The 13,671-nt window shown below is 50.2% G+C and overlaps 1 protein-coding gene across 13 annotated transcripts in view; it reads right to left on the reverse strand.

The window, feature by feature from the left end:
* The window catches only part of AGAP1 (ArfGAP with GTPase domain, ankyrin repeat and PH domain 1), a 513,101-nt gene that overhangs the window by 296,598 nt on the left and 202,832 nt on the right, over positions 1–13,671 (reverse strand). For all 13 annotated transcript variants that reach the window (XM_033111679.1, XM_033111676.1, XM_033111678.1 and 10 more), the window contains 3 exons: positions 11,955–12,040; positions 9,194–9,335; positions 4,385–4,519 (listed from right to left, as the gene is read on the reverse strand). In XM_033111679.1, the coding sequence (XP_032967570.1) occupies positions 4,385–4,519; positions 9,194–9,335; positions 11,955–12,040 (363 nt within the window). The remainder of the gene's footprint in view (positions 1–4,384; positions 4,520–9,193; positions 9,336–11,954; positions 12,041–13,671) is intronic.

A 13,671-nucleotide genomic window follows, 5' to 3' on the forward strand; every position in this document is an offset into this window, starting at 1 on the left:
CCTGAATGTCATCAAAATATCTTCCTTTCAATATTTCCTTTATCTTCAGGTAAAGAAAGAAGTCATTGGGGGCCAGATCAGGTGAGTAGGGAGGGTGTTCCAATACAGTTATTTGTTGACTGGCTAAAAACCCCCTCATAGACAGTGCTGTGTGAACTGGTGCATTGTCATGATGCAAGAGACATGAATTGTTGATGAAAAGCACAGGTCGTCTAACTTTTTCACGCGGCCTTTTCAGCACTTCCAAAGAGTAAACTTGGTTAACTTTCCAGTTGGTACAAACTAATAATGAATAATCCCTCTGATATTAAAAAAAAAAAAAAAAAGGTTAGTACAAGTTCGCAAACTTAATTGTCAGACACGTGTATAACAGACACTCAATGACTCCTTAGTTCACCTTTCGGCATGTATTAAATGCCAAATGCACACATATATTTGGATTGCTTTTAAATGTGAAAAATCTTATTTTTGAAGGCACACCCTTAGGGGAAAAAAAATAAAAACAACTTGGCTCCAATCTAATCTCTAACACAATAATGGAAAAAAACAAGAACAAAAATAATAGGCCACCCCACAATAAAAATTACGCTGTTCCAGGAAAGAATGAACTCGGCCAGACTGACACACCTTTAACAGCATAAACAAAAGACTGTGGCATCAGCAAGACCAAATGGTACGAGGTGAGAAACCCCACAAGACCGCTTCACTTCATGATGCTCTAACGCACAGTTAGGCTGTACCACCTGGCCTCACTGTCACCTCACTGCCACCCTTGAGCTGGACACTCCTGTAATGAGGACCAACGGCCACAGACGTTTCACATGCAATGGACTCTTTGTCCATCAGGATTTCCATCTGTGGAAGCAAAGGATGGAAAGCAAACTAAGGCTTCCTGCATACCGCCTGACCTTGGGCAAGTCATGGGACCTCTCCCTCCCGACTCAGCCCTTCACACGGGGCATCCTGGCCCAGGTGAGCCATCCCCAGGCAGGTGCGGGGGGTGAAAGACTGACACAGGGCTTCCTAGAACTGGGAGTGCTGTCAGACAGACGCCCACCCTCCAGGACAAGACACACTCGCAGCACTGGTAACCGACAGACACACCCTTTCAACGCCCAGCTTTCCCACCCACGTGTACCTAAAACTGAATTGTTTCTTTTAGTATAAACAATGCAGCTCTGTCGTAGAAAGAAAGGTCTCCCATCTGAAATCACGCAAGGATCCAATTATCCTCGACAAATAACACATGACAGAAACCAGCAGAGAATGAAAGGGACAGATCTTTGATTTGTAATTTAGCTACATCTTGGTCTTTATGGGTCTTGTACGTAGGGTTTCCTACTGTCCTATAAACAGAAGCTTAAGAAGGTAAGAGATCAAAACTTTATTGGGGAGTCTGCCTTAATATTTGTAATAGGACTCTTTAGGAATTCAACAAATGACGACGGTTTCGGATACATCTACAAGAGTATTACATTCTGCACACAAAACAACTGCAAAACAACTGACACTGCGGTATAAGAGGAGAACCCATCTACAAAACGAAACTGCTTACAATTCAGATCAATCTGTATCAGCTCGTTCTACGAGGGAGAGGAACGGAGTGAAGGAGCGGACAGAGCAGCCCAATCGGGGAAAATTAAGACAATTGTCCTCCCACCGTGAGGTTCCAGTCCTCATCCTGTGTGAAGGGAAACGTTTCATAGGTACCGAGGAACTTTACATTTTTATCACATACAAGTCAGACACCATAGTTTAAAACAATCGTAAAATACATCCCCAAAAACTTAGGGGCTCCCTTGGCTCTATTCCATAAAATGTGAAAACAAAGAACTGATTCTCCCTCATCCTCAGGCTACATGAGCCTGTACTCTGTCACAGTCACTGTGCTCATCATACGGCCAGTAGACGCCACTGTGACAGCAAAGCAAGCCACAGACGTGGACACTAGAAGGTGAGAAGTTTAGAAGCGCTTGAAAAGAGACTTGAGTTCACAATTTCCAAAAGCCAACTGCAGGGGAATAAAAGAAAGTGCTAGGGCATAAAGGAAGCCAGGACATCCAAAGAGATCTGAATAAACTGAGTCCACGGTGGTGGCGGTGGTGGTGGTGGGGGGAGCCTGCGTGCTGGACGTGCCATCTGCCCGGCGTGCCCAGGGGGAGTGCTCAGGACCCAGGCTCCAGGGTGTCCAGACGGGGGCCCACGTCAGCGGAGGCACCTTTGGTCAAGTTACGGCTTCTCTGAGCCTCGCTGTCTTTTACTCTCAACCTTACACGTTCATTTCCTTCCCTTGGGGATTAACATGGACTCGCCTCGCGAATGACTTCTAAGTACTGAGTACACAGTCCCCACGCGGTTAGCAACTGCTCTGACCACTAACAACGAAAAGTGTTCAGGATTCAGTAATAGTCACAGTCGTGGGGATTATTTCCTGCGCAGACTCTATACAATCCAAATACTTACTGGGAGCGTACTGCTTCTAAAACAAGAAGTGAGACGGACCAAGAACCTCCCAACCCTGTGGAAACCACATGAACAGTGTAATGAGCTTCACCTGTCAATCACTGAGGTGGCAGCCTGTCAACGACCACGGCAACGCTCACACTTCAATAGTTTATATTAACACGGTGCCCCTACCATGTCCCTGGGCCAGGGCTCCGACCTGGGGGTGGCAGAAGTGCTGCCGGCACGCGGCCATCACCTGACCACCGCCTGCCCCATTCTGGATGCTGGACATCGTAACCATGGCACCCCTGTATGAACCAACTCAGTCAGACGAGGTCATTCAGTTATAAATGGATGAGTGACACGGTGAGTGCAGGGAATAAACGCCTCTGTGCCACTGAACGTGTACATCAGGGATCAGTGAACTTTCTGTGAAGGCCAGAGAGCCGTACTCTCACCCTTGGGGCCCACAGGGTCCCTAGTACGACGCCTCAGCTCTGCGGTGAAATCCATGAGCGGCCCAGCCTGCACGTCCTGCAGCCTGTGAGCGGCACGGCTGTGGCCAGAGAAGCCTGTCCACAGAAAGAGGAGGCTGGCCAGCTCTGGCCGGTGGGCTCTAGTGGGGGGACGCTTCATCGCTCAGACTTCGCTTTAACTTTCAGGGGAGTTGGGGCTACTCAATGGCAAACGGTGACCTTGCCCTGTCAGAACCCTGAAGATGCCACGTGCCTCCTGGCCTGATTCTTGTCTCACTAACATTCATGGAGCTGTAATCACTGGATTTAAGTGGGGTTGCCGCCCACCGGTCCATGGGGTGGCCCGAGAAGGCCCACGGAGAGGTGAGGGACGGTCTTTGAAATTTAATAAAATGCTCAAGTGTGGACTTCTTAACATTTCATCAGAAAACTAATGTGGACACTTAAAAGAAAAGCCCCGTCCCCCGGGGTGGGCGGTACAACAGTCCTCTGATAACTGCTCCCGCTGTAACAACGCCAGTGAGTGTTCGCCAGGGCGGGGGCGCAGCAGGCCTGCAGGACCTCGGGGCGCCTGGCCCCTGCTCTGCCCCATCTCCGGGTGGCAACCAGGACACATGTGAGCATGGGCGTGTCGCTGCGGGTCTAACCCAGCAGGGGAGGGGCCTGGGGTTGACTCCCCACGACGCCCATCAGAAACGGGACCTGCTGCCCGCAGCACCTTTGTCCCAGGTCAACGCTACAAGAGTCCCTTGTCCCTTTACCCCCGACAGTCCTGACCCCGCCAGGCTAGAGACCACCTTCCCTCCCAGCTCTCCACTGCTGTCATCCGCCCCTCTCTCCCGAGCGACAGGTGGCATTACGGTTACTCGTGTGAACGGTTCACCCCCGCCCCCTCCCCCGGGGAACCTCACGCGCCTCCAGGGGAACTTCCCATGTGACGTGCGGCTGTTCCTGGAGGGGGTGTTCAATAATGAACGAACGAACTCACATAAAGGCAACCCCCACGTGCCCACGCCAGCTCCCAGCCGTGCGTCCCAGTGTGTGATGACTTTTTCCCCCGCAAACATGACTCTCTCTCTCTTCTTCCAGCTTATTCTCCTCAAAGTCTAACGTGAACTATTTAAACCTTTTTAAAGAGATGGGCTTGAACTACGAATGGCCATCCACAGCGTAGAAGAAATGGCGCATGTGTTTTAAGTGTGACCCATCGGGTGCACAAGTAACAGTTTGAGAAACTTTTCATCCTGTACACAGAGGCCACATGATGTGACCCACACAGCTCGCTGCAGGAGTCCGGTGGCAGCCTGTCAACACGCTGTTCTGAGTGGCACAGAGTCACCTCTCGAATGCAGGGCTCAGCTTTGACACTGATGACCTCACATCGAGCGACGAGTCCGCCCTCCGTGGGGACAAGGGACCTGCAGTGGGAAAGCCATGCTGTATTCACAGCAGCGAGTATTTACCATCCTGAAAGACCCTCTCCACGTTCAGCCCGTAGGTGGCACACGTCTCGTAGTAGGTGCACCTCTTCAGGTCGCTGGACAGCTTCCTTGCCCTGGCGTCGTCGATGACCCGTGGGTTCGTGGAGCTGATGGCATCTGGAACAGACAAGCGCAAAGGCACCACGGGGTGACCACGAGCCACTCTGATTCCTGCCCCCCTCAAAGACCTCTGAGGAGCTTCCATCCTGCACCTACTGGCACTGACGTAATTCATTTGAGAACCTGGGGTTTTGAAAACACAGTCTACCCCCAAAATCATAACCTCAAATGCTAGAATGGTCTTCATTAGTAGAAATGTTTCAGAGGATCTTGTTTCTGAAATGGAAAAGGATGCCCAGAAAGACCAGAGGAAGAGGTAAGAGTTAGATGTGGCCCCAGAAGAAAATGTTTTAAGAAGGGAAACAAACCCCAGGGTCACTGTTTGCGCGTGACCTTGGATGCACAAAGCATCCTACTAAGTGCATTCTACTCTCCAGCATGACTCCTCCAGGGGCCATGTACCCGCTCAATACTCGTTCACGAGCCCCCTTGGGTCTGGTCCAGTTCTAGGCACAGACACCCCAGCAAACACAACAGGTGAAAATCCAAGTTCTCAGGGGGGACAGCAGGTCGGCTGAGGCGGGAGGCAGAAAATCAATACCAGAAATGAGGGATGGCTATGAATGTAGGATGGTGATGGGAGCAGAGTCCAGCAGGGCTGGGGTGAGGAGGTCGGCGTACTCGGTGTGGTTTGCAGGGGAGCCTCGCCTGCGGGAGGTGGGGTGCTGGGGTGAGCAGCTGTGCAAGTGAGCGCCTGGTGTATTTAGGAAGGGCGAAGGGTGTGGGCAGCAGCGGGAGGGGAGCGAGCCAACCCCGGCCTCACGGAAGCCCCCGCCTCCCGCAGGAGCTGCGTACAGATGGGGGCTTTTGAGCAGCAAGGCAGGGCTGTCGGGCACCAGTCATTTGTCTCAAATCATCAATCAATCAATCAGCCCTTTTTCAGCTGGGCCTTGATGATACCACACTCCACTCATTCCATTACCGATGAGTTACGAGTGCCACCCTTGTGCCCGGCACACGAATGGAGAAAGGGCCAAGGTGTCAACGGCCGCTGTGCTTACGTGTGAGCCAACAGGCCTTTTCAAGGACGTTTTCTAACGTGAAATCTTCTCAGAGGGTTTGAAAGCTCCTCTGCTACAGAAAACCCCCGACAGCTCTTTAAACCAAAACCCACCAGTGGGATGCCCTCTGCACCTCTCATAGGAACAGTCGCATAACATAAGTGACACCAGACAGCGGCAGCCTTTCCAGTTCTATGTTTGCACAGGAAGTGCATTTGGCACCCATGCTTTTAAAATAAAAAAGAGGTATCTTGAGGGAATAATAAATAATAAAATAGATAATTACATATTGAAATATATTTCAATAAATATAATTTAATAAAATTTCTGTAATGAAATAATTTTAAATGATATATAAAAATAAATGAAAATTACTCATTTTCTCCCCCTCTTTCTCTTTTTCTTTCCTTGATCCCTATTTTATTTTTTTTACTCTATGGAATAAGTTTGACCTGATAGCCTTATTTACTCCGAGGGAAACCAACTGATTCAGGACTAGTTCCAGAACCTTCGCTGGCAAGGCCTGTAGAGGCCTTTTTCAAAGAACGGCTCATCCTGCGTTCTTGTCTTACAGATTAATAAATATGACTTGGATTTCACAACACTGAAGGAAAAGAAGTATTTTTTTCAGGCGTAAGCATCTTTTAAGAAAATAAAGTTAGAAATCCATAAGTTTTCAGTGCTCTTGAATAATTTGGAAAATACAGGCCACAGAGCATCAATCCAGCTTTAAAATTATCCTGCCCTGGGGCCCCCAAACATTGCACAGCCCTCCATCCTTGGGGGGATGCCCACGCTGGTTTTGTTCCATCTCGCCTGCACCATCACTGCCGGAAATGGGCCTGGTCAACTTGAGCTCTGCATTTCAGTCTATGCTGTGTCATTTTTCATTCTGTCGTAACTAGGTGTAACTGTTAGAGCTCGTACTTCTCCCCCAAATCCATTTACTCCACAAGCCTTAAAAACAGAACTGTTTAAGCAAACATCGCAATCACCTCGTTCACAAATGTCTTGTCCACTTAGGAATACTCAGAGCTCCCTGACTGTCCCCAGAGAGGGGACATGTCCTCAGAGTGTCCGCCCACTTCTGCTTGAGGCCCTACCACCTGCCAGGTATCTTAAGGAATGCACTTAATTCTTCCTCTTTTCTTATCCCTCACTTCCTACCTGGAGGTCACATACCCAGCCACCTGGGAGGGAAACTTCAGATTCCCGTCTGGGACCTGACTCTTCCTGGCATCCCACCAAACCCGTGCAAAAACGAAAGCATGACAAACACGCAGGCCTCACGTGGGGAGCGAGTGTGCAAGCAGTTAACCCGCAGCTAAGAGTGGAAGCCTGCAGAAGCCTCCCCTCACCCCACCTGCCTGCCTTCGGGGCGTCCAGGGCACTCTGGGAAGCAGAGGTCTGGCCAATGACTGGGCTTCGCTCTGCTGATGCACGTCCCTACCTGGCAGTGCTCCTTCCTGCCCTGTACATTTGGGGCGTGGCTATGCTGATATGAAGAGCATCTCAGGACACCTCCTCCAACCGTGCTCCTCCCCGGGATGCTTATCACACAAGTGGGAATGAAAAGGGGTGGGGTCTTCCACTCAGGGCGTCCCCAAACCTCTATGGGGCCATCCACAGTGCTCCTGGGTGGACATGCGCACCGTCCAGTGGGAGGCGTGGGCGAGCACGCCTCTGAGAAGATTTCACGTTAGAAAACGTCCTTGAAAAGGCCTGTTGGCTCACACGTAAGCACAGCGGCCGTTGACACCTTGGCCCTTTCTCCACTCAGGGCCAGGCTTATCTGCCAGGGCCGGAGCACAGAGACGTGCTTCCAGCATCCCAAGCAGGACTCCACTAAAACTGCCCATTTACTGAAATACAAGGAACAACAGCTGCCGCGTCATCGCCACTCTTAGCCCATGGATGCTGAGTGCCTTGCACAGATTCTCCGTTTAACCCCTACCAGAGCCCAGGAGGCAGCAGTCAAGGTCACATGGCCAGGAGGCAGTGACGCTGGCCGGTCTGCATGGCCCCGACGCCTGGGCCTCACACACTCCACTCCACTCCACTCCTGACTACCCAGAACCCTGGGATGCGAGACAACAAATTGCTCACAACAACCTTCTGACTTGACTAAAACTGACCTGCTCCTTAGCACAGTGAGTCTACAGCAAAAAGGCATTCCGAGTCCTAAATACAAACCCCTGAACTCAAGCAGCTCATGAGGAGACGCCTACACACACGGTCTCTGACTTTGCTCAGAAATACTCTGGACAGGCCTGCAGGAAGAGGCACTTGTTGCAAATGAATCGCTTCCTATTTAAGAAGCTTTAAGCAGGGTCTGCTCCGGGTGAGTGACCCGCTCTAAAACATTATTTTCAAGACACCAGCTCAAACATGCCAATTCTATGCATTAGAACAAGACCAAGCACTTTCTACTGGTGTGACCTTGTTTCTGGAAACCACTAGAGGGTGCTCTGGGCACAAAGAAGCTCTTCTACTCGGTTTTAGGCCTACATCTCCCTCTGAAGATCACTGGCCATCACATTGCATGTGTGCTAAAAACACGGGGTGGGGGTGGCTGTCTGTGAATGTGGCTGTGTGTGTGTGTGTGTGTGTGTGTGTTTGTGTGTCATGCTCTCCATGAAAACCCCACTCGAACATTTCACATCAAGCACACTGAGCAAATGCGTTTTGCTTATTCCATGCAGCTTTGTTTCTCCCGACACTCATACCCACTCCATGAACTGGGCTTCCCAGGTTTCCCTGCCCGAGCTGTGTTCTACCGGGCGTTGTACAGTGCATACAGCTGACGGTTCCTGCTTGTTCAACACAGCTAATTTCTCATTTAGAAAAGTCTGAGCCAGGGCATGGAAGGGCATACGATGTGCTAAAAACAGCAGATGAACAACAACAACAAAATAGTATAATCCAATTTTTCTTGACATGATTATTTCTTAAGTTACCTGTATCTCTGACAAAGCAGTTTGAAGGTTAACCTTCACCTGATTTTTAAAATGTTCTATGTGACACTTAGTTAGACCCCAGTGGCAGACATCAGTGGGTCTGTGAATAAGAACAAGGGGACTAAGTGATGACACTTTGCTAAGAGACCAAGTTTTAAGTGACCAAGAAAAATAAGAAATGTGCTCATAGGGCATGATTCTACACTCTCGGAGGCACCTGCTAGATTAAAAATAAGACACAGGTCATAAGACATTCATAAACAGAGCAGAATAAAGCAAAACTGCTATACGTCAGAAATCGGTATTATTTTAAAGGTGCACTGAAAGTTAAACAACCTTTTAGATGCTTATAAATTGTTTCACATAACAGAGAGAATTAAGATATCCTAATATAGAAAATAGATTTTATATTTTCTAAAGCACTTAGGGTGCGTGTGTGTGTGTGTGTGTGAGAGAGAGACAGAGAGAGTGAGAGAGAGAGAGAGAGAGAATTTTAAGGTTGCTGACAAGTGATTTCTCCGTAGCATCAACTCAGGAAACGTGGCAATTTCAATTTTTATAGACTTTCACTGTAAAAAGTGAGCCTTCAGTAGGAAATGATTTCTTCTTTCAGCCACTTTCAAATTCCTCCACACCGAAAACAGGGACCACGAATGTGCTCACGGCTGCACTGCTGGAGCCCTTGCCACAGTCTGCAGGCAGACACCACTCACCCTGGGTCCCCACGAGAACCAGAGGAATCTCGCTCGTGTTCCGGTAGTTGGCCATCCGACTGTAGTAGTGGTAGACAGTCTGGAAACTAATCTCGTCCTCCAAGCTGAAGACAAATATAACAGCGTCCACCCACATGGCAAACTAGGGAGACAAGAAGGGGAGAGAGAGGAGGGAAGCAAGTGAGGACACCCACAGGGAGAAAGGGCTGGAGCATCTTCACGAGCACAGGCCGCGCGGTTGGCAGACCCCCTTCAGTCAGGCAAATCGATGCTTGACATCTGTCGTCACACGGTGCTGGGGCGTCACTAACATCCTTCGCATCCCGAGCACAACTCGGCTGGAATGGGACCACCACCCACTTCCCATCGGGCCACTCCTGTTTCCAGAGAACGCTCACTGTCCACCCTTCCCCATGGGAACCAACTGCAGTCCCGCCAACAGGAGCTACCAGGGCCAATCTGGAGACTGAGTGACCCTGAAGCTTTCTGCTTCACACTACACTGCCCTGCAGAGCCCCCCCAGGAAGGCTTGCTGGGCCCCTCTGAGATCGGGGCTCCTCCCCTGGGCCCCCACAGCCTGCTCACAAGTCCTTCTGCCCCCACCCCCGACAGCAGAGTCCTCTGTCAGAAGAGGTCTTTGTAAAGATCAGCTGCCACTGAATTCCTCCAGTGCCCTGTGAGGGTATAATCATTTACAGTTAGAGGAACTAATAAAATTAGCAAAAATTAGGGGAAAAAATTAAAACCTCCCAACGGCCTGACTCTTGCCATTTCATTCTTGTTTTACCTACATCCAGTTGGACCTACACCAAATCCACTTTCTGGCAGATAACCACACGCAGTCAGGCGTTGTTATTCTCATGTAATACTCAGCACCATCTAGTGAGCGAGGGTCCCTGGAGCTCAGCCGCTCCCCAGGGTCACACGAATTCCAACAGTAGAATCAAGGCTGGGTCATTCTGGCACCAAACACGCTTCTCTTTCCAAATGAAGATGAGTAATTCAACAGTAATAGTAATAATAATAATAATATCCTGTTTGCTGTCTCTGAAAGAGGCAGCAGCTCTAGATAACAAAGCCTCAGCTCTAATATATCTGGGGAAATTTTGGGTGGGGTAAACTGACTTCCACAGACATGAAAAGTGTATTCAGTTACATCTGAAAATCTGATACATGATAAAATGCAAATAAACCCGAAGTTCAAGTGTTAAATATAAAGTAAAGTGAGAACAAGAACTGAGGGTGAAAGAACTCCGAGACGGGACAGAGAAAAACCGATGTCCCTCCAGAGAGCCCAGGGACCCAGGCCGATGGAGGCATCTTTCCTTCTCTACCACGAGGTGTGTTTTCCCCTTCTCTTCCAAGAAGTGGGAGAAGTCAGCTTCCTCAGCGTGAGCCCCTCAAGAACGCGTGTCCCCCAGGACCAGCCCTCATCTCCCTACACTGAAGCTGACAACTGTCTGAACCTCCTGCGGAGGAAACGTAAACCACGTCTCATGCTCTCAAGGGTGCATCCTGTCTGCCCAGCACCCAGCAGGGGCGGGGGGCGGTGCGTTCCATAAAATACCCCCACCCCAATGGCTTCCCCACCAATTGCCCCCCACCAAAAACATCCTATTAGCAGAATTTTCACAGTACCCTAAAATGACACTAGTGGCCACACAAAGTCTTGTGGTTTCCTCCATGAAGCCATTACCTTTGGGGAGACGACATGAAATGATCTGAAATAATGAGAACAGAGCTCACGCTCTCACACGCCTAGGAACGCTAACTTGAAAACTGTTTGTTTATCTTTGGAAAAAAAAAAATCACTGCCTGATTTTGTACAAAACCCTGTCCGCCATTTTGAAAGGCCCCATCTTGATACCCTCCAAAGTAGGACCCTTCAGGGTAAGTAAGCGTCTAGGCTAAAGGCTTCCGACGGAAGTGTGGCCTGAATGAAGCACTGGTCCTCAAAGAAACTGGGTGGACACTCTCACGGCCAGAGGCCCAGACGGACACCTTCTGGGGCCCTGGCTCTACCTGCCCCCAGCGTTGGTATCATCGGCAGGCAGACCACCTGGGTTTGTGCCCCATCACCTCGTCCACCCTTGGGTGAGACCTGAGGCCATCGGAGAGGAATGCTGAGAGCACCCTCCCCCAGGCGCATCTGGAGAATTACGCAAACACGCTGACTCACGGGGGGTGGGCACTCGTCCCGTGTTACCAGATTCAGCTCACAATTAGGTGTTTAGCTAGGCAAGTATGTGAGTAAAATACTAAACAGGAGAGGAAGTAAACCACACTCATGCTTTTTTATTTCCAGAATGTGTATCTTTCAAGGAACTTTCAAAGAAATCACACTATGTATGTTGCCCACTGGTTTTCAGGGGGGGACAGACTTGGGTCAAGAACCCCGGTGAGTAGCATGGCGGTGTGGGGTGAGGTGGTGGGGAAGACTACAGAAAGTTCCAGATGTCGATTCCACTGAGTTGACAAATTGGTACAGATTTCACTTTCTGTGTTTTTAAGAAGGAAGGGAAAGTAGAAAGTCCCACAGCCCGAACTTCCTCTGGGATTTGGTCAGAAGGAACAACAAATTTAGTATCTTAGAGATGAGAAAAGCCTCAACCACAGAAAACGCTGTCATGGGGCTCCTCTATCACCTTTTCTTGAGCATACTTGACTGATTTCTAAATCCACATCAAACTTGTGGAATCAGAAAGAACCCTAACAAGGAAAGAAGGTGAAAGGCTTGTCGTTGTTGGCATGTAATACTCACCTGTGCCTCTGGGGGGCCCCCTTCATCTCTAATCAGCAGCAGATAACTTTGTCCGTCAACAACAATCTCTTTCTTGAATCTGCCACCTGCCACACACACAAAAAATCTCGTTACACAAGAAAGACAGAGTGTGAGGAGGGCAGACAGACGTGGGCTTCGCTTGTGGAAAAATACACCCTAAGCTGTCGCCCTGGAGGCAGCTCTGAGCATTTAGGAGCAGGTTTCGGATCTGCCTCCAGCAACCACTAGATTTGAAAAGAACTACTGAACTCAGACTTCAGTATGTGTCTTTAAGAACCCATGCTCATTTCTCTCTAGAATACACAGCCTCCCATGCAATGCCAGGACGACTTATGGCTGAGAAGGTGGAATTTTAATGTCGGCTTTGTGCATCAATTCAGGAATTCTCACTCACTGGGAACACTTTGATCCACAGAGTTCAGAAACAGAGAACACTGAAATTGTCATTCTCTAGTTCAGTTTGCAAAAGTGAAACGAATTTCTCATGCCTGCCGGTGCCTAGTCTGCAGCACGCAGACAAATTCAAGGGCCGAGGACCTGTATCCTCCTCAAGAGAAACCCAGTTCTTGGTGGGAACACAGAACATCATGGGGATGGTGTTTCCGCAGTCACAGTTCACAGGTGAGGGAAGGATGCGGAACTACTACACACGGTTAGACAAACTACTGGATGGCGTCTCCGCACACGAGAGACAGAGCAGTGCAGCTGGCTGAGAGGCGTTAGAACCATGTTCGGTTAGTGAGAAGCCACCGGGAACCCCTGCTGGACACAGGGCGGGGAGTGCCACGTGGAGGTGGCAAGGGCGGTCCTTGGACCTCTGGGCCCCTCCCACGCCCGGGAGGGGGCGGGGGCGCCACCGCCCTGCGCATGCGCATCTCCCGGTACCGCCCGGACGACCCCCGGGGCCTCTCCTGGATGCGGGACTGAGGGCCACTCTGGGCTCCTGTGTGTCTCCAAAGACAAACCACCGTCCAATAGTCTGGGCTCTGAGTCCACTCCAGGTAACGCTCACTGGGCTTATGAATTCTGCTTCTGAGCGAGGAACGCATCAGTACCTGCCCTCATTTTCAGCTCCTTGGCACAGACGCCTTCCAGAAACGCCATCGAGACCTCAATTAACCGACGGTGGAGAACCACGCTGGCGGAGTTCCCCACCGGCTCAGAGCCTGCGTGTCGGCCCTCTGCCACCCAGAGCCACATCTGGTTCCCACCTGTGGCCTCCCCGCCGATACAGAGCTTCCACCCCAAAGTCGGGGGTCTGGGTCATTCCAGCACCTGTGAGGTAGGAACTAGGGTCCCACCCCAACCCTGAGCGGTGTCTGCGGCCTGCAGAGAGGGTGCTGAGGCCGGAGTGGGCAGCGGGGAAGTGACCTTTCTGAGTGCACACACACCCACTCCTACTCTCACGCTTCTTGGGCACGATGTGACACGTAAAATGCACCTGCTTTATTGGGTATTGTCTGCTCAATAATAAAAACCAAAGAAAACTTTCCAACATTAAAACAAAGCATAAACTCTCATTTCGATCCCCTTGACCAACACCAAAAAAAGGGCACAGCCTGCAGAGAAGGGTCAGAAGAAAACACATCCATGTAACAGGGGAACCTCACAGACTTGTCTGCCCACCGGATCCAGACAAGCACCTGCCTCTTCCAGCCACGGAAAATGACTTTTGGTCCCCCAATCGCTGGCTCCT

This window comes from Rhinolophus ferrumequinum, chromosome 8, assembly GCF_004115265.2.
Source record: "Rhinolophus ferrumequinum isolate MPI-CBG mRhiFer1 chromosome 8, mRhiFer1_v1.p, whole genome shotgun sequence".
Lineage (NCBI taxonomy): Eukaryota > Metazoa > Chordata > Mammalia > Chiroptera > Rhinolophidae > Rhinolophus > Rhinolophus ferrumequinum.